Source organism: Anas platyrhynchos, chromosome Z (assembly GCF_047663525.1).
Source record: "Anas platyrhynchos isolate ZD024472 breed Pekin duck chromosome Z, IASCAAS_PekinDuck_T2T, whole genome shotgun sequence".
In the NCBI taxonomy this organism is placed as follows: domain Eukaryota; kingdom Metazoa; phylum Chordata; class Aves; order Anseriformes; family Anatidae; genus Anas; species Anas platyrhynchos.
In genome coordinates this window covers 65,612,501-65,638,794 of record NC_092621.1, presented here as the reverse complement: position 1 = coordinate 65,638,794, position 26,294 = coordinate 65,612,501, and the positions used below count along the sequence as shown (strand labels likewise).

General features: G+C 36.0%; 1 protein-coding gene across 1 annotated transcript in view; it reads left to right on the top strand.

The window, feature by feature from the left end:
• Positions 1-26,294, top strand: part of PRDM6 (PR/SET domain 6) — a 78,638-nt gene that overhangs the window by 46,302 nt on the left and 6,042 nt on the right. Inside the window, exons 3-6 of the mRNA XM_038171115.2 lie at positions 3,432-3,559; positions 7,193-7,317; positions 10,570-10,912; positions 20,721-20,897. Of these exons, the coding sequence (XP_038027043.2) occupies positions 3,432-3,559; positions 7,193-7,317; positions 10,570-10,912; positions 20,721-20,897 (773 nt within the window). The remainder of the gene's footprint in view (positions 1-3,431; positions 3,560-7,192; positions 7,318-10,569; positions 10,913-20,720; positions 20,898-26,294) is intronic.

Sequence of the window (26,294 nt, the reverse complement as noted above, 5' to 3'; positions counted from 1 at the left end):
GTATGTAACATATCTGTAATCTAATAATAAGTAGTCAAACACTACTAAAAAGATAATTAATTAGATGTGAATTATTCAGGAGGAACATAAGGAATGTCAAACAAGAAAGTGGGTGCAGTTCTCTTTTATCAAACTCTGGTCTCCATCAGTAGACTGGTGCACTACTCAAAACTCTAACAGACCATAAACTAGATATCTTAACACTTTGAAACATTTCAAGCAAAAGCAAAAACAAAACTAACAAATAATAAAGAACCCTTAATATTAGACAAAAACAAAAACAGACAAACAAAAAAAACCACTAACAATTATTTGTGGTCAGAAGAGGGAAAAGGTCCTGTAAGTAGATTAGGTAATGGTTCCAGGTGTAATCAAAGCAGAAAAACGCATCAACTAATTTTTATTCCACTGTTCAGATTAATGAGTGTTGTGAGATACATGCAAGGAGTTGAGGAAACAATATTTTATTTTGACATGATGCTCCTGCAATATATTAAAGTTATGCCAAAGTGGATGGAAGTAGTGATCTAATGAGGAAATCAAAAATTTTCAGTAAATTCTGTTTACCACAGGATTCTAAAGTTTTTGTTGTTGTTGTATTGTTTAGTTTTAATAGCTACTGTAAGTGTTTAAATATGTATGGATGTGTAATGCAGATACAGGTGAATATGTTTGCTATAATGTCCAAGTTCACACACTGTGCTACTGGTTTACTTTTTCTCTGTTATAGCAAGACATATTTCGCTCCACTCCTTCATGATGGCTTCTTCAGGCTTCTTCATATTGTGTTTGCCAGATTTAGACAAATCTAAAATGACTAAGAACTGGTGCACAATGGTAATATGAGTAATAATAACCACAATAGTTAAGTATTTCCTGATCTGAACCAGTTTATGCAATTTGACAAACAGATACAATGTGGAATTGCTATTTTCCTTTTAGTGTTAGGGTGTCTACAGGTGGGTTTTCATTTTTGTAACAGTGGTGATAAGAATGCTGTGGGGTGAATTCTGACACTGCAGCTTTACTTGCAATGTCAGTAATATCTCCCTGAGAAAGGACACAGCATAGTGTCACAGATGCAAGAGAACTTGCAAGAATAAAGCTTTTAGAAACACCTAGTCCTGCAAGATATTTAGATGAAGACATTCTCGGCAACTTTTGTAGCATCTTTTGTCACTTCCACTGCAGTTGATTCAAGGGTGATTATGACTCCCAGTTGTGGAAAGCAGAGTTATTGAATGTTTACTTTGTTATTCCAGTCTTCTTCAGCAGAAATCACTGTTCTGCTACGGAATAATGCAGAGAGTGACAGAAAACTGATCCATAGGCACAGAAAAGAGGATAGAGCAAAATGATCTAGAACCTGAGCTAGACCCATAAGCATTTTTGTAGAGTGGTTCTACCATCCTTGGCACTTCAGGTCAAGGCCTTATAGAGAGAGCTCCAGTTCTGCATGTTCATGACAGGTTTTAATTTTTCATGTCAGGTTATGACTGTCCATATACACGAAGTTGTGATTAGGTCCACATGTATCCAGATACACTGTCAGTACTGACTGTGGCTGTCTTTGTCTTCTTGTTTCACAGAATTTGGAGATTAGATGGTATCAACTCTTCATTGATGGGAATTGTTTTTGCCTGACATTAAGCAGTTTATTGTTACATTAGTAAACACCACATAAATGGATAGATAATAAACACTGTGCAAAAACTGTTTGTATAGATATTGCCAAAATGATTGCAGCCAAACACTGTTAGTCATTATTTTTTCCTTCTTTTCCTTCTTGCAGGCTGATTTCCTGTATAACTTTTCAATTTCCATCACAGCTTTTTATTGCTTGGCATATTCTGTTCATATATTCAGTGTGCATTAGCATGTTTACATGAAAACAGGTTCCTGCTGGTAATCAACAAGCTACCACATTTAAAAAATAAACCAAACCACCAGTATTTGTTCACCTCTGAGGGTTCCTTCTGTTTTGCCTGATTTTATGCCACTACTCAGCATCTTGCTTCTCCAGCCCAGGAGTTTCTGGCTTCTTATCACAGTCACCTGGGAGCAAATGATAAAGATCTCTGTAGACATTTGATTTCCCTGTGTCTCATGCCCTAGAGATGAATATACGGCTCCCAAGTACTTCCAATCTCTCTTGGTCAAGAGCAAAAGCAAGGCTGGCTCCTGAATTTGAAACTGCTGTGTGGAGAATTAAAGAACTACATTCTGCTTCCCATGTATGTCTTTGTATGCATTGTATGCATTTTTAATAATTCAGAAATGTTGAACATATTCACATATTTTCTGAGATTTTTCTCTTAATACTGAAATCAAAATTCAGACTTGTTAATTTGCTTTCTCTACAAATATTCAATTAAATATAGTAAATATTTCCCCTTTAATTTGCAGAATTAGTACTTTCAAGTAAACAGATTGAGTTAAGCTCATACAATTTCAAAAGGTAAATTATTTCTTGGTGTAGGATTATTATCTAGGAGCAAAAGAGGAGCAAAAGATTAGGTTTGCTTTAGATAATCACCTAATTGTTCAGATGCAACTCTGAAGTTCAACGAAGTAAGTGTGTAACAGGTAAAAAGCATGTGAGACCACGTGCTTTTACTAGGAGTAATGCTTCCTAGACATCATTTTTAATAAAGTCAGAAGGATGGGTGTATACAAAATACATATCTTTACATGTCTAATACTCCAAAGCGACTATATTCTTTGACTTCAGAGGGAGCAACCAGTGCAGAATAGAGACATAGTACTGCCTTTTTTTTTAAGAAATTACCCTAACTGACTCTCATGTCCTTAGCAGAAATGTCATATTTAGGAAAACTATGATTCCCTTAGGACTGATTTCTCATTCACTACTTCAAAAAATTATGAGTCTCAAGGGAACTTCTAAAGGCATCTTCAAATCTCTTTCCTTCCAGTCTCATTTTTTTGTGTCTTATGAGTCCTACAGCTCTCTAATGTGCCACATGAGGTTGCTGAAGTACATGTTCTTGCTGCAACTGAGATGTGAAGGAAGGGATACTTGTTTAGGGATCACTATTGCCCCTTGCTCAGATGTTCCAGTGATTTCAATGCAGGCTTTACATCCAGATTTTCTTGTTTATCTGGCAGTTCATTATTTAAGGCCAGCCTGTCAAAGTAGGTTAAATATTCTTTGGGAAACATGGTCACATCTTTGAGACACCACAAACATGTTTAATACAAAAAGATTGGCTTGATAAAAGGAACATGATAAACTTGCATCCCCCAAAATAGTTTTCTGCTGTTCTGCTGTAGATTTCTAAGACCATCAGTATGCAATGACAAATCTCATGGCAATAAATTCCTGGAAAAGGCACAGAGAGACACCAGCACAGCAGTGAAAAAGATTGCCGATGATTTGTTCTAACTACTTGACCTTATGACCTCTTCCCCAGATATATGACCAAGATGGGACACTGCAGCACTTTATTGATGGTGGAGAACCCAGTAAGTCAAGCTGGATGAGGTACATCCGATGTGCAAGGCACTGCGGGGAACAGAACTTAACAGTGGTTCAGTACAGGTAAAGTATGTTTCATTTACTCAATGCAGCAAAAAATCAGACTGTTACTGTCATCCATGTCACCTCTGATTGCAAAGACAGTGGTAGAGCTTTTGTGAATGTGCCATTCAGGGCAATAGAAAAGCTACAGAGTGTAGTGAGAAGAGGTTTAACTTTGCTTGCCAGAAGTTGAGGCCATCGCAGCAAGCACGTCAGGCTGGGCACTCCTGGGTGCCACTTGTGTGCTGATCACACTGCACAAAGCACTCTGCTCGTTTTCAAAAGGTCTGATCAGATGCATGTGTATAAAGCAGTCTTCTGCACTTCCTAAAGGTGTGTGCACTAGGGAAAGGAAACAGCCCCACTGGAAATGAGGTTTTCTGAAAGAGTCAGTCATGAGCCACGTGTGCACCTATGGCTTATCTGCAGAGTGCACCTGCTAGCCATGATTGTTAGTGCTTGTGCCTCTCAGGCTGCTGGATAGAGAAGGTCAAAAGGCAAAGACAATGTAAAGAAATTATGGTACATTTTACTTTATACTTGCAAACAGATCCAGAAAACCTAGACAATGCATTACATAAATACATGATCTCAGCTATAAACAAACCTTTTGTCTCAGAATCAGAAGCAACTGCTTGGCCTTATTAAACATGATAGGAAGTACATCAAAGAGTGGCCTGTGTTTGCCAGCCACAGTGAGCAATACTGGTTTTGGCTAGTTGTTTTAGAGAGTGGAGTTTCTTTTTTTTTTTTTTTTTTAAGAAGGAATCTTAAACTTATTTAAAGTATCTTTAAAATTAAAAATAAAACATACAAAAGCAAGCTAAAATGAAATATATATAAAGTTTGATTTTCCCATAGGGTTCCAATTTAGCAATGGTAAAATTTTTCAATTGCATTTTCAGCTTTTTTATTCTCTGGCCAGTTGACTAAATAATGCCACACTTAAAAAAATAACAATCCTATTTATACATTACAAATCTTTTATTATACCCTTAAATATCTGATATTTATAGCTAAAATCCTGTCTGATTTTAAATAAATGCAGTGGATAATGAATAAGGATTGCTGTGATGAAAGAGTATTTTTGTAGGTATCTTGTGAAGTATTTCTCGGTGTGGCAGGGTGTGTGCGTATATATACATAAATATATAAAAATGTGTACATATATATAGATGACAAACCTAAATGGAACATGAACATGAGAAAGTCATTACACATCTGTCAATATTAAGTGGATTTTACAACTTTCCTTTCATGATGGAGTTTTTTACTTAGAGTTCCCTCTGTTGATCTGTTTTTGATTACTTCAGATCTTTATAAAATGAACTACAAAAACACAATTTAAAAAACTGGCATCCATCACAAGTGACTGCATCCAAGTGTAAGAAAATAGAAAAGTTGGACACTGAAAAACCGGCCTAATTTTTATTGTACATGGACGTCCTCCTCACAGAAAGTCAGCTGGTTTAAATTCATTCTGTTATGATTTGTAATATCTAAATGGAATTTTCTTCAAAGTGCTCTTGATTGATTGACCCTTAGCTGAACGTTTTGTTTTTATTTTGAGGCTGACAATAATGTTTGTTGGCATGTGTTCTGCTTCAACTGCGTTGGGACGCCATGAAGCTATCTTTATGAGTCATCCAACCACAATACTAAATACATGTCAGCAAAGGAAATATTATCCGAAAAGGGAAAAATCCCTTTGATGTACTTCAGCATGCAGAGATTTCTGCGAGTTTTGGAAGCTCTGCACGCTTGTAAGGAACGGTGTACGCTTACACTTTTTTTTTCCGGCCTACTCCAAGCCTCACAGACCACCCATTGCTCAAAAACAGTTCTGCTCTTTCAGCGGCGAAGTGTGTCATTTGGTTTTAGCACATTCATTTGCTGGGCTGCTGTGTTTATGTTAAGGGAAGCCAAACTGAGAGATGAAATGTTACAAGGGTGAAGTACAAAGTAGACTCAATTTTTCTCAAGTTAGGAGATACTGGTAATTTATAGCATAGCTCTGATTTTCATTTTTATGTAACAGTGGAAAGAATTAATGAAATGTGCAGTGCTGGGAAGAAAGAAAGAGAAGAAGAGAAGAGGAGGAGGGAAGGAGAGTGAGACACAAAGGGGAGAGTTTTTGTCAGATATTCATAGAACAGTAGGAAAACCATTCTGCTTAGCTAGCAGTGCCCTCCTGAGACAGGGTGGCAGTAAGCGAGGAAAATAACAAGATAAATGAAATTTTTGCAGCTGCTAGTAAAATATTGAGAATCTGCACTTTTTTATTGATCTTTATGATCCTGTTGCCAAGAGCCACTTTGCGGTGACAAAATATGTTGACAAGTGCATATCTCACTGCCATGAAAAATGTGGTAAAGGATTCTCCTTATGTCTGCAGTGTTATACAAGGAACAAATTGCATTGCTACAGCCAATTCTTTATAGAAAGTCTAAATTTAAGGCCTACCAACCCTAAACACTTTTATCTTGAACTTCAGGCTAACGTTTGTAGCAATTCTTCACTGAGAAAACTGGTTGAGGCCTAACATTATTTTATTTATTTATTTACTTATTTGGTATATAGATGTTTTTCTGCCTTACATAAGCTGTTATAAAAAATGGTCATTTCTTGGGACTTTGACGGTACCATTTTGGTAGGTAATCCTTCAGATGGAGTAGACTGTTCTTCTTGTATACATTGAATTTCTATCCATCTCACATAAGGGTATTTTACTGTTCTGTGTGAAGCATAAGGGAAAAGGCACTACAAACTATAAACATTTTTATTTTATCTTGTGCCTGAATCTAATCTTACACAGTTTTTGTCCCTATGTAAAACCGTTAATGGTAGAAGTATCACTCTCAAGCTATTTACACCAGTGCATGATCAGGATAAGGCTGTAGCTTTTATACTACAGACTTTAGGATTTTTCTTTTTTGGTCTAGGATTATCCACAGTCTTCCCACAGAGTGATGTGATAATGTTTAAGGTAACACTAGTTTATACTAACTCAAGGATCATCAATGTTACCCTCATGTTTCGTACAGAGGAAGAATTCTGTGGTTGTGTGTTCAGATTGACTCATTTTTTTTTGCATTTTCCTAAACCAAAGTCTATTTTACTCAATAATCCAAGATCTCTCTTTTTGGTGGCATACTTCTCTAATGAAAGGACACATCATACTATAAAAAAACTCTGGATAAAAGCACTCATTCAAATTAAAAGAACCGTCATTTATTTACTCCTAAAATTTATTAACTTCAGCTTAGATAGTAAATGCAAATCTGTTTCAATCGGTTAACTCACTGAACTGTGTACATTGTACAAAATGAACAAGGTGTTGCATTTCTAAAATAATGTTCAAAGGGACATTGTAAGAAAATATTGGTCTTCTAATAAAATCCTAACATTAGTGTAAAGTTGGTATTTAAAACACATTAGTTACAAATTAGTTAAAAGCAATTTGTTAGCTGCACTACAGAAACCTGCCAAAGTCCTTCACTGAGGATAAATTCAGTTTTAAAATATTCAGTAAGATATTAATTTAGTTATATGCAGAAACGGTTCCAAAACCATGGATTTCTATTGTAATACTGTGCATGATAAGAGGAGTGCTCTATTCCTAAACTCAGCATTTTTTCTTTTTCTCTTGATTAGGTCAAATATATTCTACCGGGCTTGTATAGATATCCCACGAGGTACAGAGCTATTGGTGTGGTACAATGACAGCTACACATCTTTCTTTGGAATCCCTCTCCAGTGCATTGCACAAGATGAAAATTGTAAGTTCCTTCTGTATTTCTTCCAGCACAAGCCAGAATTCCTGTTTCATATCTAATCAGTTATATTCCTAGGATATTTTAAGACATATTAAATGAAAGTGGCTATACATTTAAAGTAAGCTTGATGTATACTAAATAAAACTCCGAAGCTGATGCACTTAAGCTACCAACATCACGATATAATTACATAATTAAACTGAGGTGTCTGAAAGTGTGCAGGTCCATGCAGATTTCCCATTACAGCAGTCCCATTTAACTTAGCAGTGTGTGGAATCACTATTCCTTATAAGTGGTTCACTACCAGTAGTATATTCTTAATTGATTTAAGGATAGCTTGGCTTCCTAACCGGTTTTTAACTGATTTAAGAAGAGCTGATTTAATTCTTAACTGATTTAAGAAGAGCTTGATTCTCTCCATTTGTTACAAGACCCTGTCATTGGGTAGCCAAAAGAGTAATGTACTGTAGGCCCATCAGGCCTCTGTTAGTGACTGTTCATTCTGTTGCCCAAGTACCTTTAGAAATACTTTGTCTGTGTGACTGTAGAGATGAGTTTCTTACAGTTAAAAGATAAAATTGAGCTCCTCTCAATATAAGTTGAGCGGAAGTAGCCTGAAATGACAATGAACTTCCATTGCATCCTGACCATCCCCATTTTCATTCATACTTGTACCCCTTCTCAATATTTTATTTTACTAGGAATCATCACAAAATTAGGCATAAAACTTATAACACAGGACCCAATTTTTATTGCAATCAAGTGCTGGATACCTTTGTCTATAATGCAATTAGGTGATCCAAGCACACCTTTCAATTTCACTATTTTCATGTGGAATTTGACTAGAAGTTGCATCAAAGACCTTTTTTTTTTTTTTTTTTTTTTTTTTTCTTTTCTGTTTTGACAGCTATGTATGTCTACATGGTGGAAGAAACCAATAATGGATGCTTGACTGACTTTGGTCTAAAGTGACCCTGTGGTTGCTCACGTATAATCAATTATATATAGGATACATTTTTTCCATTAGGCATTTGGATACTTAAACAGCTATTGTAAGAACTCTCATCTTGTAGCAACTTAAGTAGTGAACCATGGGGCAATAAAACAGTAAGATAGCAGGGATTAAACTGTCAAAAATAAACATCCTTTTCATCTTGAGTTTTCAAATCTGTTGGGCTTGAGAAGAGTTTAAAAGAAATTAAATTACTAGGAGTAATGTTTGCTGATTAAACTCATGCTCTGCAGCGTACAACATAGAAATATTATTTTTTCTGTCATGAGCCAAAGCTTTACAAAACCTTTGTTTGAAAAGCACAGCATTATGGTTAAAATTTATAAATATTGTGACTTGTTATTTTTCTGTGAGAAAAGTTTGAGTTTTTTCTGCAGAGAGAAACTGACACGAGTAGATGAAATTCATCTCCGAGCATGGAGCCAGTTACAGGCTGCTATAAGACTTAAGTACTACTTAAACCCATGAGCATATCTACTGCACAGAAGTATTTTGACTCAGTGGAAAATTTGATCTTATTGCTTCCGTGGACTTCAATGAATTAAATTAAAGAAAAAAAAATAAGGGGAAGAAGGAAAAAAAAAGAAAGGGATCTTTTTCTTCTGTGAGGTTGCTGTGGGAAAATGAAAGTTACCCCTTGTTCTGAACATTTTTAGAGACATGAAAGATGTCCAGATTATATGTCTGGAAGCTTGTAACAGACAGACCCAAGGATGTAACTCTGCTTAGAAATCAGGTACTCAGATACTCCAAAGAAAAATACAGTAGAAGGGACCTCAACTTAAGTATATAAATTAGCATATAATATTAGGAACATTGTGATTGAGAAAATAAAGTAAAACATAACTTTTTGAAGTAATTGGTATAATATATTACCATAATGTTAGTTTTTATTACACTTTTATTATATATTAAATGATGTTAGATTATTCCAATTCATAAATGAAATTTAATTCTCATTAATCTATTATATTAATCATAAATATATTAATCTATTAATCATAAATCTATTGTAATGACTTACCTAAGCAAAAGTGCAGTTTCCAATCACCTGTTTAAATAGGTAATTTTTATACACATACACAAGTATAAATGCTTTGCGACAGTAACTAAACGTGAACATGTGGAAACATAGACACATGCATACATATAATTTAAAAGTCTCCATTAAAATGTTATGTCGTGAGGTCGAGCATGACAAAATTAGAAAACATGAGAATGCACTGGTTGCAGGTGGCCTAAGTTATGCTTTTTTTTTTTTTTTTTTTTATTGTGGTTCAATCTCCCATTATCTGACTCAATTTTTTCCATATGACCCTTGCTTCATTCACTGCATGATCTAGATGGTATGGTAGTCAAGGGATGAGGCAGCTGTTCAACTTTCTTCTGTATGTTTGAATTCCTGCCTTCCTTATCATATGATATCCAAATTTAATACTGAACTGCTTCTTTGTGAGAACAGTTTATTGCAACTGTTGCTGAAATAAGCTGTAGCTTGTTCCTATTTTGTAGGTGGGAAATCAATGCACAAAGATATCTATGCCTATACTTTGCATTGTCTCATGGTAATCTGACTGCTATTAGCATTAATCATACAGGTCATGGTGAAGTCACTGGCTTTATATTATGTAGGTTGTTTGACTATTTGTGAGATGTAATAATACTCTTAGTGTCTGAATATTGAAAGGATAAGGAAACTATTGCTGCAGGAGATATGTAAACCCTGTTGTATCTCAAGAAGAGTCTGAACAGAGATTTTTTTCTTCATGCTTTCAAAATTCATGCTTGTCTGTGATATAGCAATTGCACATGCTGACTGCAGCATGAAGAGTCAGGGTATCACAAGTACAGCAGTGCTTTCTTTCACATGACAATCTCGTTGTATAATAAATGTATATCGCAGTCAGGTTTCTCTGAGTCCTGTCAGTCTCAGATACCTCTTTGTATGAATTTTCATTCTAGTGTCACAGAATCAGCATCATCCATTCAGATCACTGTCTTGTTCAAGCTGTTTAAAAAAATAAATAAATAAATTGTTAAAACAGAAGTGTATAATTCTAGTGTGAATAAAATGGAGAATGGGTTGGTTTTTGCTTTGTTTGATTGTGTTTTTGTTTTTTTTTTTTTTGGTTGGTTGGGTGTTTTTTTTTTTGTTTGTTTTGTTTTTATGGTGTCTCCCAAGATTGTATTAGTTCTAAAAAGGCATAAAAAGGATCTTATTTACTTTTCTTGTTTTCTCTCAGTGAATGTCCCTTCGACTGTAATGGAGGCCATGTCCAGACAAGACACACTACAGCCATTTAATAAAAGTAGCAAACTATCCCCTGCCACTCCACAGCGATCCGTAGTATTTCCACAGACTCCGTGTAGCAGAAATTTTTCTCTCCTGGATAAGTCTGGGTCCATCGAGTCAGGATTTAACCAGATCAGTGTCAAAAACCAACGAGTTCTTGCAAGCCCAACTTCAACAAGCCAACTAAATTCTGAGTTCAGTGACTGGCATCTTTGGAAATGTGGGCAATGCTTTAAGACTTTCACCCAGCGGATCCTCTTACAGATGCATGTGTGTACGCAGAACCCTGACAGGTAAAACCCAGGCTCTCTTTATTTCTGTATCTACTGATAGCCAGATCCACTGCTTTATTCTTTTATCAAGCTGTTATCATTTCCAAAACCAAACCATTATTAGGAGGAGCCTGTACAACATAATTCATCTGCTGCTCTGTGAAGTAAGCTGATAAAAACCATTGGTTGACTTCACTATTTGTAAAAACATTTGGTGCCTAAATGTACAGATAAAAGGAAATAGCTAAGGATATAATCTTGTTTTCAGAATGGTTTGGTACATCTGTTGGAAGCAACAAAATAGAAGGAAAATTTATGAATATCATAGAAGGAAAAATGAGGTCAAGATAATTAAAAGTCTCTCTGTCTTCTAAAGATAATCTAACTTGCTGCTCAGTGGCTGTCACAGTCATTTCAGGGTTCACCTATAGTGTGCAATGTGTATGAACTTAATTAAGTACTAAGAGGTAATGAATTGGAATTTTTTGCTTAGTACTATTTTTCTTCAGAGCATGCAAACCCATAAATCGTGCAAAGCTGTCAAAAGGAAATACCTACTCCACTAGTGATGTGGAGGAAAACAGATGCCACTTATTCAATAAACTAATATCCACACAGAAGAAAAATGTTGACTAGATACCTCAGAGTCAAAGTTGGTTTGAAAGTTTGTCAATACAGAATTTTATGGCCGTGAACTGAGGATGAAATTTAGCTGAACAAGTGAATTAAAATTTCAGGTACTCTGACCGGTGGCACAGTAAATATAATGGAACCATTATTTATGAATCAAAGCTGGTTTATTTGACAATTTTGATAGCTGGCAGGACAAAAGACAAAAATCAAATTAATTCAATAAAAAAGCTGTCCATGTTTTGTCTCTTCTTCAGCTGTGAAAAGGTTTGAGCAGAACAGCTGAATTCCTTGCAATTTGTTTTCAAAACAGCATTCAATTGTGAACTTAATTTAAACAAAACACTATAAAAACAGTCACCTGTGAGTCTCTGTTTGTATGCCTGTCTATGTCTTTTTGTGTATGTGATTATCTACGTGTACGCATGTGCTTGTGTGATTCTGAGAGTAAAGATACACTAGAGTATAAATACAGTTTTCCAGGATGATACTTCAAGCATGCTAGGAATAAATTCAATTCTACTCAAATCTTCATAGAATTTGAAGAGTTTATAATATTGCAAAAATAAATAAATAAATAAATAAAAATAAAAATCAACATTTTCTTGGTCTTAGCAGAAACAAATGCTACACTAAAGAAGCTGTAGGACACAATGGCCAACTTAAGTGCCACAATGTAGAATATATGTCCTGAAAGGTCCACTCTCCAAAGTTTAATAGACTTTTCTGTTTTCAGTATTAGAGCATCCTAAGCAGATGCATAGAAGAGCATAAAATGCTGCATCAGGGGTCTAGAAGAGCTATGCTGTGAAAATCCTCCACATGGCTTCTCAGCAATTCATCCAGCCAGGTTGTGAAGACTACATTTCATCCCTTCCTTTACTTGAACTTGTATCTCCCTTTTTAAAGAACCAAGCTGCAGATAATAAGTAGTACAAGAAGAGTACCTCCTAATGGAGCTGTTCTGCACTCTAAGGTGTAGTTAAATACTAATTTGCCAGAGAGAACAACAGAAGATAAGTCAACCTGAGTATCAGGGCTGTCATCTTGGAGGTCTGCATTTTTATTCTATTTTCTTCTAAGTATCCCGTGTCTAATGTTCATTGAAACAGAGGCTGGAATTCAAGTCTTCCTCTTTGGAGGTGAACACCATCATTAGTAGGTTTCTGATTTATGGCGTCTTTCCATTTTGCCTCTGCAAAAATTTGTCCATGCAATACAGGCCAGATTCACCATGAAAGTGTAGAGCATTTTTTCCTCAGAATACCCTATGACATATTAATCAAATTATCTTGATCGGAGGACAGGTGGTTACTTCTCCCCTGCAGGACCAAAGAGAGCAAAGAGTGATTAGAGAAAGAACTCTAAAAATTTGCTGAGGATTGGGGCGGAAGGATGGTTAATCAGTGAGTTAGGACTAAATGTTGACGTAGAAGCTTTCAGGATGATATGAAATGTAATAGCTAATGCCTCTTTCTAAATATTCATGCTAGCCATTTAGCTGATTTCATCTTTGATTGTTGGTTATTGTGAATCCAATTCTTATGAAACTTTTCTGTTGAAATTTTTCTTGTGAAACTTTTTCTGTTGTATTATGTAGAGAGACTCTAATCTCAAGAGGATGCAAGACACACTGAGGAACAATGTGTTCAATACATACAGTTACTGAGATGCTGTTTTGTGACAGCCATGTTTCCTCTTTACTGAAGAATGGCTCACATCTCTATCTTCTAATTAAATAAATTCTGTAGACTGCTTGAGGAGGCCACTTTTGTAATGCGTTCTTTGTTTTTGTGAGACATGCCATCAACATAACTGTTGTAAAAGCATTTCCCAATAGATCTTTTGAAGTGGGGCTTCAGTCACATGAATCTGTTCAGGCTCATTGCAATTTATTTAGTGTTCTAAATACCAAAGTAATTGTTAGTGCAGATCATATATGTTCTAGGATTTGGTTTCTCATATTCCTACTTTGAAATCATCACAGGTTGAACTTACATCATGGCGAGGTTTTGGTCTTTTAGCCAGGTACCAATAGATAAACTATTTAGTGGCTGGAAAAGAGTTGTCTTTGGTTTCTTGAACATATTGTATTTATCCACATGAAACGTTCCTAAAGTGTTGTACAAAATTTCCTGCAACCAAGAAGATAGGGTATGATTTGTGAAAGAATACCTGCCTGCCATCCTGAAGTACTGGATACAACTCTCTGGTTTGTATTTTCTTGCCGATATCTGCAGCACCACTCCAGCTGATAAACAGCTCCCCATTTATTGTCAGCAATTTGTGAGCAAACCAGCCACTATATCTTTGATGTGACTGAAGCAGCAAGGGCTGTCTACTCTAGGAAATGACTTTAGACTATCTGTTCTGGCTTTGTATTTGTTTTTCAACAATGCTGATTACCTACAGCATGAGGTGCAGGGAAAACATCTTTGACTCCTGTATGAAACATCCAGGAGTCCAAATCATGAACAGATATTTGAGAAAAGCAGCTTAGCTGGAATTTGAGAAATAAAAACAAAATAATAACAAACAAACAAAACAAAACAAAACAAAAAAAAAACACCTTTAAAGCTACTCAGGTTCAGAAAACATCTGAATGAAAGCAGAAAGGTGGACAGACATAAAATAATAATATATATTTATTTCCATTAGGTAGAGAGAAATAAATGTTCCTATTTAACAAAAAGATGATTTTATAAATACATTTAAAAAAAATATGAATACAAAATAGGAAGAATTTTAAAGATCAGTTTTTTGCTGTTTTAGATAAAGATTATCATTGCAACTTAAATTGAAATTAATTTTATTTAATGGTTTACTTATAATTTACTTCTCCCCATCCACAAAGATACTTTTTAGCTTGTTAAAATTTGTAAGGTTCCTCTTGGAAGCTAATAGTAAATAAGGTTAGAGAGAATGTGAGAGATGGATCTTAAATCAAGATCTGAATTCTGGGACTTGCTGAGCCTTTCAGGTTTTTTTTAAACCTTGCTCAGACAGAAGCATTCTGAACAACTCTTCCTGAAGAAGGAGTCAGAAATCTGTATTCTTTTCTTTTATTTCCCCCAGTGTTGCAGAAAATTTCAACAAAACTTTCTGGGGACTCCAGAAAGTCATATACAGCAGAAGCCTCTGTGAATCATTTTTAGAGCAATATAATAATTATATAAATTATTATATAATTTATTATAATAAATTATATAAATATAAATTATACAAATATAATTATATATAAATTATATAAATATAATAATATAATAATTTTATAAATATTTATATAATTTTGTATAATTTTTATCAGTGATTTTTTTTTTCTTTTCCTTCAGCTAATGGTGCAGTTTCTTTTAACAACATCTTTCATGTTTCTCACTTTGATCACCACTTTCAGGATGCATTGTTATTGAAGGAAGGCATATGGTTGCAAGTCCTGAGAGCTGTCTGTGGAACATTTTCATATACAGTTTGTGCATCTGTGTGGTATATATTCTCATTGACTGCCAAGTATTTAAGCTGACAATTTTAGGAAAATCCCTCTCTATATAACCATATTGGAGACTGATAAATTGTAGATATTACCTGGCCCTCGCTATTCTTGTTTGTTCAAAATTCTTGTTTATTATTGTACATCTAGTTTGCTGTTACAGCTCAAAATTTACTTGTGAGGTTTTTGTTTTGTTTTGCTTTAAAACATGAGCTCATAGTTTAAAACTGAAAATTTCATAGATTTTATTCTCTAATATCATAGACCAGGTCATTTTGTGTTTATCTTTTTCTTTATAGGTTCTGTGCCTTTGACCTTGATACTCTCCTTAAAGCCCATTAATTATTTTAAACATCTCCAAAAAAGACAAACAAAAAGTAAATGTGAGCAAGAGTTGTCTATTTCTGTTTATAGAGTGCTATGGAATATTGCTTAATTAAAGTAAACATCATGCTGAATTTAATGCTTGTTCTTGCATAATCTTTTTACAAAGGTTTGCAAACTCCCAGTACTCGTAGTTAGTAATAACAAAGCGTGTACAGAGTAACACCTCTCCCTGACAGCTTCAAAAGTTTGACAACACTTACTCGCTCTAACTTTCTGGTTTTGTTAGCTCCTCCGCAAACATTTGTAAAAGGCAATCCTAGAATCCCCGGTGGGCTCAGCTTCCCTGTATGTGCTGATGCTTGGTGCATGAAGTGCTCAGGGCTGTAGCCTTGCTGTGTAAGCAGAACACCACAGCAGCAGGGGATGTAGAGTTGGGTCCAGTTTTAGTGAATGTAACCCACTCATGGTCACAGCGATGCTAAGAATGCTTCAGTGTGCAAGCTAGCAATACCCTTAGGTATCAATTTGTTCTACAGACTCTTAGTTCAACTTGTTAGAGGAAGACCTCCCTCCAAAATATGTTTCTGTTCGGCAAACTGTTACCTAGCTTCTCTGGCTGCAGCTGTGCTCTTTATCATTGGTTACTGCATGTTTTAGAGATTCTTGAAGTTTGGCCGTGAAAACCAATGCTCGTAGCATTTCAGCACTCTGCTTTCATTTCTACAAGAGGCTGTGTGGTGTGACAGTTTCCCCTGCAATGCCATGAAACCCTGCCTTGGGCTGAATGGCATGTTATGTTGCTAGGCTCGCTACTCAGCACTGACAACAATCATATTGTTTTCTTCTTAGCCCTCAACAATGAGAAAAGCACCTTCAACTGCCTGCCAGTCTGTCTTTCAGTTGGTGCTTTTCTAGGCTTTTACAACAGGCCAAACCAGCATCAATGGGCTATTTTGTCTCCCTGGTGTGACAGCGTTTCAGTGTAGAGTTACAGGTATTCAGAAATTTACCATTATGAAGAACTCATCTCCTAAATATTGCATTGGCATTTCACATGACTCCTGAAAACAGCAACTTTGGTTCTGAGGAGGCCTCACCAGAAACCAGTTCATCATAAAGGAAAGAATCTGAAAATTCAGTTGAAAATAATCATAAGATTTTTCAGGATTATAAAAATTCAATGCACCTTAAGCATGCTTCTCTGATTTATGATGTAGAAAATATGCTTATACTGGCTAGATGTACTTAAGAGTTAGGGGTTAGAAAGTACGTTGTTCCAGTAGAGGAATGGTAAAAGGTAGATTAGCAGAGCGATCTGTTATGTTTGCTAAATGAAAATCTAAAAATTATCAATCTAAATGTACAATTGCCTGTCAGCAGCTATCAGCTATTCCAGGTGTGAAGAAATGGATGTTTTGCACTGTTATGTCCTAACATGTTGCCTACCTGCTGCATAAAGCATGAGCTTTGGTGATGCTCAATAAGCCTTATGTGGAACATGGTATTTGTACTGGTCAAGTACAAGATGAAATTTCTCCTAGAAAAATCCAGTTCCAAAAGCATATGACAGGAAAAGACACTGTCACCACAGGGCAAAATCATTCATGAGATTTTCTTAAATAGGGAGCAAAAAATATTTTTGAAAACACAACTTGAAAACCTTGGAAAAGCTCAAAATTTAAATAACTTAAAAACCTGAAAACTATTACATTACAGACATTCCCTCCTGAATTTCACTTTAGTGGACCATCATATGGTCAGGAACTGTAAGATTAGGCTTCTAGAAAATATTGATGTATGCTACACAGTACTAAAGATACATAGCTGATTGATGGTCCATGTGGTCAATAACAAGTGTAATTTTTCTAACATGAGAGTTTTCTTCTAGATATCCTTCCTTTAAGCTTATACAGGAACTAGGAAAATATGTTGGTAGGCAGTTAATGAGAAACATTAGAACTGCTTTTGACAGATGTCAGCACATCACTTTTATCAGCACATTGCTATACATTGGTGTAGCTGTCCTTAAATTTAACTTTCTTTAAAATGCTAAATGAGAAGATTTTGATCAGGGTTGATTTACATCTGGAAGGGCCTCCTCTGCGGAAAAAAAAAAAAAAAAAAAAAAAAAGTAATGATGAAGAGATTCAAAACTATGTACTTCCTGGCACATGATAGTTGAAGAATAATTTTTTATAGAAAAAATATTTCTTCAGACAGTCAGCATGTACTTTCAAGCCCTGGTACACCTGTTTTATCAAACCAGTTACTTTCATGCTTGCAAATCTCCCTATACATGTGTAGAGGAATATTTTAGGTATGTCAGCTTTCATATGAACAGACTGACATCCACTGACATCCACTTTGCTTGAACATTAATTTTCTGGAACATCAGTATGCATCATGGCAATGACACAGCTATGTTTATATTCACTTGCATACTCAGTAGCTCAAGAAGGTACAACATGTCCTAAGTAATACCTGTGGGAATTAGCTTTTCTGGGCTTGGACCACAATCAACCTAGTAACACACCATTGCAAAAAACACCTGTGATGATCACTGTTTTTGTCACTTTGTCCCTTCTGCCTGTAACCTTCTAAGATCACCAGAGATCACCATCTTGATTCAGTGTCCCAGTGCAGACAAAGAGATGGCAGAAGACATAACTGTTACATCAAAGACAGCCCTGCTCTGCCCACGTCAATGTATTCACTGAACCAAGCATTGCACATGTCCAGTTCTTCTGCACCACTTTCTCTCTCTCTCTTTATTTATTTATTAATTTTTTTTTTAAGCATTGATTTTATTTCCATCAAGAAAAAATTCTGAGCACAGTAAAATGGCTACCATAGGAGGGAAAAAAAGCCAAAAAAAAAAAAAGACAACTTTTCTACTTACTGAAAGTTTTTTTTTTTTCTCTTGAAAAAATAATGTAGTATCCAAAATTTGTGAAAATTTGGCATATTATGAATCTGTCTACTGTATAAATTAGACATGGCATTTTTAAATTGTGATAGTACTTCAATGCATATATAGGCTTTCTTTTTAAAATGAGCTAGTTAATATGTCATACATCTAGCCTGAAAAAATTACTTATTCTGCCCACTTCATTCTTAATCAGAATCACATGTGTATAAATTGGAGAAATGTATCTGCCAAAAGAGTAGGTTAACTTCTTTAATAGCTGTTCTGCCAAGACATGGATGAATGGAAAAAATGCAGCCTAAGTGATCTAATAATAGGTAATTTTTTACAGGGCTCTTTGTCTTGAGCCAGTGAAATTTATTCTGAGTATATCCTTTGAAAACAGGGATATTTAAACTCAAAATTTATTTTGAGCCAGTGTAGGTGGTAAAAAGATTTTGCTTGGTATCATAATATTCACTGATAATAGGCTTGGAATTTCAACAATTTACATACAAGTTACAGTGTGACTTTTCAGAATATAAAATTAATCATATAGACTGTTAGAAAAAAAGAAAGAAAGAAAAAAAGATTAATTGGTTTTATGTAGTGTTGTATCATTTATTGTGGTAGCTGTTAAAAATAGATAACCAGAGGCTAATAGATGTTAATGGTCCCTTTCACTATTAAAAAAATCAATGTTTCTTGGATACAGAATATCTTAATGTATTCTTTTTGCTTAAAAGTTTTTGATTTGAAAATGCCTAAACAAATAAGTCTGCATTCACAAATCATCTTTGTTTTACCAGTACTTGAAATTTCATGTCAACTTTGATAAATATTTTCTGTGCAAATTAACCATGCACTTGCACAGAGAAGATTAGCAAACATATTACTGCTTGTCTTCCAATAAGGAAAACAGATATTTATTACTTTTTTTTTTCCTTCTTAAAATATTATTTTGTATATATGCATATTTTTAAGGGCTGTATCATTCAGGTTAAGTAACCTATCCATAGATTTTACATATTTCTTTCAAACTTATAGGAGAGCAGTTAGATTTTCAAATGTAAGTAATTAAAATTGTAAGCTATCGAGTTATTGACCAATACTGAGCTATTAATCAAGCTAAAAAATTCTACAATCAGGGTTCAGTGCTCTGAAGCACTGTAAAATAATAGTATTTGTGTTCAGTGATGCAAGTAGCCACAATTAAGCAGTTCACTTGACAAATGAGATAGTTCACTTTATTTTGCACTTAATTGAATTGTACATGCTTGGTCACCATTGTCCCCTTCCTTATAGTTTTGGTTTCTAGCCATTTAAGCATACACATTTATTAAAGAGAGAGCAATTAAGTTGGTGGTTGCCATTGGCTCTTGAGATGCAGACATCAAGAGCTGTGTTTTAAAATGTTTTACATGGTAAATATCACCCAAATCCCACCTCATCCCTTTCCCATCCCTGAATTTTTAGTTTCCTTAACAAAAAGTCTGAGGAACATGTAGGACTCTCACTAACTTATATGAAATATGAAAAAAAAAAAGTATATTGATATTAAATCACTTTTTACAAAGCAGAAATATATACAGTTTCTTTATACTTAATTTAATTTAGCAAATGTATTTGCATTTCAGCAGTCCTGTCTCACTTTGCTGTCTTGTATTCTTTTCTTTCTGTGTTTACAGTGTTTGTTAAGATTCTGAATTTGTAACATTCCAGTCAGGTTTGTTTGTTTGTTATGTTTGTTTTTAACAAGCTGTGATGTTGAAAACCTAATTTATGTGTTCCATTTCAAGATCACAATAAAGACATTTTCAGTCTGGGTGGGAGAAACCTATTAATTAAATTAAAATATTTTCAATAGCAGTAAGAAAATAGAAAATAGAAAATTTAAAAATTGTAAACATGGCAGTTAATTTTTCCAGTGTCTTTCACTCAAAAATTTGATCTCAAAAATAAAATAAGTTAATAAGAAATAAACAAAACAAAACACAAAATAAAATAGATTCTTCCAAACCAGTATAAAGATTTTCATTACAAGCAGTTACAGAATCCCTGTAGAACATATTTGCAACAATCAGACGTATCTGTAGGTAAGACTATAGTGGGCACCAATAGTCAGAGAACTTCCTAAGCCTCTTAACTGCCTTGTATGAGGAATTTTCTGTCAATCAAACCACACTGAATTTGGGAAAATAAGGAAAACATCTGACGTAGTGCTAGTTCACTAGTTTGTTGAATTCTGTTTGGCGGGTCACCGTGCCCACAGACTCTCAGGTGATTCCTGCACAAGTATTTTACATTTGCTAAAGAAGTCAAGATGATTTGGGTATGTGTCTTCCAAGAAGGCCCCAACAAACTGTCCCCGCAGCTCTCTTTGGAAATTCCTGGGAAGACCAGATGCTCCTGTCCACGTCATTTTTGACTTGGGATGACAGAGCTCACTGACGGCATGGTATTTCGCTTTCCCATTGCAGGCCCTACCAGTGCGGCCACTGCTCCCAGTCTTTCTCGCAGCCATCGGAGCTGAGGAACCACGTCGTTACGCACTCCAGTGACAGGCCTTTCAAGTGTGGCTACTGCGGCCGGGCCTTTGCTGGTGCTACAACACTCAACAACCACATCCGGACACACACTGGGGAAAAGCCCTTCAAGTAAGTACTTGAAGCCAGCAGCATTTGCCTGCTGTGATTAGAAGGGAAGTGCATAGCTGCTGCTCACTAGCACCACCAGTCTGCACCAGCACATGGGAGAGGCTGTCAGGAAAGCCATGGCCAGATAAATACATTTATGCTGCAACTAAAATTGGAATTAAACAAGGTTTGTTTTCAGGTGCCTTGCAGGCCCAGAGCAATTTCCTATCCTCTGATGAGAACCTGATTGTTTTAATTAAACAACAAGCTACTGCCAGAGAACCATAGCTGAAAATACACTCAAGACTGGGACAGGCTGTACTGGAAGAAGGTTTCAGGTTTCTCTGAGGCGGAGGTAGCTGGAGTTTCACATGAGAGCTAATTTGGATTTGGTTAAATATGAGGACAGGGAAGGAGAAAGGGAGCCTCGGAACCACTTTCTTAGCCTCAGAACCACTGCATAGAAAATGCAACTCTGTCTTCTGGCATAAGTTTGGTCAGATTATAATAGTAAATTGTTAGTGTTTAGCTATCCAAAATATTTTTAAAAAAGGAAACATTGCCTGATCAAGGCGTCTTTTAATTAAACAGACTCTGCTGCTTTCTGCAGTTTCTGTTGATTGACATTAAAGTCAAGCAGACATCTGAGTCTCCGAAGCATTCTCTTCTCCACCCTCACCTCCAGCAATAGCAAAGCCGATCCAGGTCGTTACTTTCTGTTGTGCAAGGCTCTGCTTACCCAACAAGATATATTCTCCAAGCCAGAATGCACTTTTTCCATATTTGTGTCTGTCTCTTTGCTGAACTGGCAGGCACAAAATTTAAGTTTACTGCACCTGGAACAACCCCACTGTGGCAGAAAAATAATGTATCAATACCAAGGCATAAAGTGTTAATATCACTTCTTTTGAAAGCTGCCTAGAAGAAAAGGGAGTTAAGTGTGGGAGAAGGTGAGCCTCTCCCAGCTCTCCAAGGACTGCCTGTCCCCGGTCTACTTTTCTCCCTTTGTCTTTCTTTTCCACTTTGGCTGTCCTGTGCCCCATGTCTGGTTATTGTAAGCAAGCTCAGCTGTGGGGCCTGTCAGAACCCCTCATAACAAGCCCGGCAGCGATACGGGTGCTTTGCCTCCATATATGGCTGAGAGGAAGCCTGGCCTCGACCGTGTCTGTGCTGGGGGCAAGGGGACAGAGCCTGGAGACAAACTCTGCATATCCAGGACAGGAGAGCTTGCATACCAGAAATTGTGGCTGGGAGAGCCCTGTAGGTGGCAAAACACGGAAACTTGGAGCTTCTCAGCTATGACTCCACCAGAGCCAGTCTGTTGAATGCTGAGAGCCCACAGATCAGCCAAAAATAGTGAGAGCAATCAGATTGATTTTATCTAGTTGCTGTGTAAATAGATTTTAGTAATTAATGGAAGAGGTTTCCGGGTCAAAATGGAAAATAGATTTCTTTTAATGTTAAGGTGTTACTTATGTGTAACCTTGTTGACTCCACTTAATTTTTTTCCTTAACATCCTGTTTTTGTCATGTTTCCAATAGATCTGCTATTTTGCCCCATTTAGAGTCATTATTTTTCCCCTTTAGTTTAGTAATTTTTCCCCTTCTCCAAAATAGTCTACAGTACAGTTTCATTTGTGAAAAAAAAAAAAAAAAAGTCTTAATGTATGTACTACAATTGGCCAGTGGTCTGGGATTTGTTTTTTTGCTTGTTTCACACTGTTTGTGCTGAAGTATTCATGTACACTGGGATATGTCTGCCTTCTCTTAAAGTCACAGGGTAGAGCAACAAAAAATATGGGTGCTTTGTATTGCTGCTTTATGCTGCATGTAAATGGTGTAATTAGTCATTCTTTTACAATTTTATTTAGTTCCTTCTTTAAATTTAAGAAACAACAGTTCCACTTTCTCTCTGGAAGACTCATTTAGATGTAGAGCTTAGGGATATGGTTTAGTGGGGACTGTTAGCGTTAGGTCAGAGGTTGGACTCGATGATCTTGAGGTCTCTTCCAACCTAGAAATTCTGTGATTCTGTGATTCTGTGATTTGGAGTAATATGACTGGTAATTTCACATGAAGCTAAAACTGGAGCTGCCATTCTTCCTGTCCCTTGTAGTCTGATAAGGGGATGCAGATGCCCTGATCCTGCAAGCTGTTCAAAGGGCAGATTTGCCTCCCATGGAGGACTGCTTGTGTTTGGGGAAGGAGAGACAGAAAACTTACCCAGAAATTGATCCTTTGTCTCTGCTGGAGGAAAAAGACATAGCTGCACCTCACCTTGATTTCTCCTTACCATTTAGAATCTCTTTTGTAAAGGAGAGATCTCAGATCTGGTAATATGTAAGCTTAGGTAAACAAACAAAACCAAACAATTTTAGTAAACAGGAACCATAAATGAGACAAATAAAACTTCTATATCTTGATCATGAAATTTTTGTTTACAAATGGATTTTACATGTACACTTACCAAAAAAAAAAAAAAAAAAAAGGGGAAAAATCCATTGAGATGGGTGTTCTATACCTCAAAAATGTTTGTATTCACGGCAATATACATACTTCTATTAAATACTACTACTACTATTAACAAGAAAGACCATGAAAGTGCTAAATTATTTAAATTCCAGATAAATTGTTTTAAAAATAACAGGCATCATTTTAAATGTATTAGTAAGTTGAATTTCATGGATGAAAATGGGCAGCCAACTAAACAGTTAATGTGCATCTTCTGTACACGGAATCTCAGTATTTCTAATGCAGTAAGACAGCTGTGTTTGTAAGTGGTATTTGGACAAATTATAGTGTGCATGGATTAGGCAGGCTATGTCAAACACTGAGTGTATGTTGTGTACATATTGTTTCAAAGGTACATTTGATAGTCAGAAAGTATTTTCAAATATTTCAAATAATTTCTTATTTGGGAGTCGGTCTGTGATTGGTTAAAAAGCTTTAGATGTGAGATGACACTTTCTTTGTAGTTCGTAGTTAGCTTAGCCTAGCATACCTAGTATGTATGGTGGAAGACTTTTCTATTTGCTTTTCCTTATAGATAAAAATGCTAAGTGAGGTTATCTGTAGTCAAAGCTTTAGTTACATTGCCTAGACTGCAGGTCCAGTGAGCAGGGATTCCTTTTCATGTCATCACAAGCTATCAAATCAACCTCAGCATTACAAAGTTTTTGTGTATTCTTATCTTACTGAAGACTCCACTATGGCTGCTAGCAACTGGAAGCAAAGCTCTCAAGCAAATTAAAAGGTAGGAGAAAAAGGGAAATTATTGGCTATCCTAATTTTCTTAAATTCTCCCCCCTCAGCATCTCCTATTTCAGAAAAATAAAAGGTTATTTAAAGGACCTGCCTGCAGAGTCAGGGGTATGCAAACATGTAATTTTCAGGATTCAACCAAAAATAATGGGAGGAAAGATTGTCAGATTGGGATAAGCCAGGTGATTTTCTCTTTTCTTACTCAAATGCAAAACTAGGGAACATTCATTCCAGACTGAACACAAATATTGTACCTGCAGTGATACCTCAACTTTTCCTTTTTTTCAAAACCCTTTCAAATTACTTTAAAATTTAGTGTTAAAAGTAATTCTTGAACAAAATTTTACAATATTTTGAAAATATCCAATGAGAATATTTTTTTCCTAAAATAGACCCTCAATGTTTTCATCATCTGAATCCTTTCATGGAAGTTGACATAAACTTGGGAATTAAACCAATCCTGGTTATACTTCTCAGTGTCAATACTTAAAGGCACTGTAAAGCAAACAAGCAGACCAGTGAGGGCTAGTTAACCAAACTCAGAAAACCTGGTACTTCAAAAATCCCCTAAAATATTGATGTTCATGTTGTTTATGAATTTAAGAGCCATTTTGTTCACTATATCCCCTCAAACAAACAAATCACATAGAGAAGCCTCCTGGTAGAATGAAGTCTTGTGTACCACAACAGCCAGGCTGTTGTGGTACAACAGTGCTGCTTATAAGTAAATGAAGGCACGTGCATGGTGTAAAAAATGGTAACATGGACCCAGTTGTCACTGATGTCATCTAATTGTGAGAGGAGTTTTAAATTGCTTCTTTGAATCTACCTTGTGGCTGTTTAAATTATTCCCAAATGCCATCAGATGGGTTAAGTGGAAATCAAGTGGCCTCTCAGTTAATGGGTAGCTTTATCACCAATACTTGCATTGGTACTTGAAGCTTAATCAAAATTTTGGCATAAGTCTAAGAGATAGGCTTGGGTTCAGTCTCCATGATTACTTTTGTGAGCTCCTATAGCAGAGATGGACTCTTATTTCCTTTTTGACTCTTTTGGCTGCTATTATATCTTCTAGCACATAAACAGATGTGGCTTGTAATACAGAGATACGCATGCACAAACATGCATGCACATGCTCCCCAGACTCAGACACAGTTACTGAGGTTGTTATTCTGCTGCAATAGGCTTGGAAAGGATGGTTTTTAGAGGGAAAGTGTAATAGTTCAGAAGAAAGAATATTTTTTGATTTCCTCCCATTCCCACCTGCTGTGAGGTAGTTATGATGAGTGGTGTAACACAGTTGTCCTCACCTTTACAACCAGACTGTATCTAGCAACAACTTCTTTGGGTCACATTGAAGAGAGGAATCAGGGGGCTAATACCAGTCCCTGCCTGTAAATCGAATAAGTGTATATCCCAAACTGTGATCCTTAATCACATCCTTTACAAGTGCCTAGAAAATACCCAGAACCTATCTGAAGTATTATCCAGATACATGAGAACTAGGGGAGAGCTAGGAGAGTTATATGCCTTGCCAAGGCTTTCAGAGTTTTTCCCAAGGACTGTATAGTGTAAACAGCACAGCCTGACCAACAGCAGAACTTGGTATGCAAGGGCAAATGGCTGTAGTAACAGATTTATTATTTTCTAGTGTCTCTCTAGCAGCACGATACATCCTTCTTGTCTCTATCTGTATGAAAGTGTACCAGAACAGCCTTTAGCTTGGAAGGTAGAGCACCATCACGGGTAGAGGCTTGTGGATAAAGGATGGGAACTAATATTTTTAAGGAATTCAGTGAGCCCTGTTCCAGAAAGAGTAAGGAGGTGTTCATAGTCAGTGGTTTTACTGAATAGCAGTACATCTTTTGATAACCTTATAGTCTTTCTCTGATTCACATATGGCCCCTAGATGTCCTGACATGGTATATTGCATTCCTTTAACCCAGCACTTGGAGGTCAGCTGTTGCCACACCTGATTTTGTAGGTTACTTTGAAACTGTACTGCTTACAGCTTGGTTAGGCAAGAATCCAAGCTTCCTATTACTCAGCAAGGGAAGCACTTGTCTTTGTAGACATCAAAATAACAAAACTATCAAGTTCAAGTAGATGGCAATATCTCACCCAGACAAAGTTAATCCCCCAGCCTTAAAATTGATT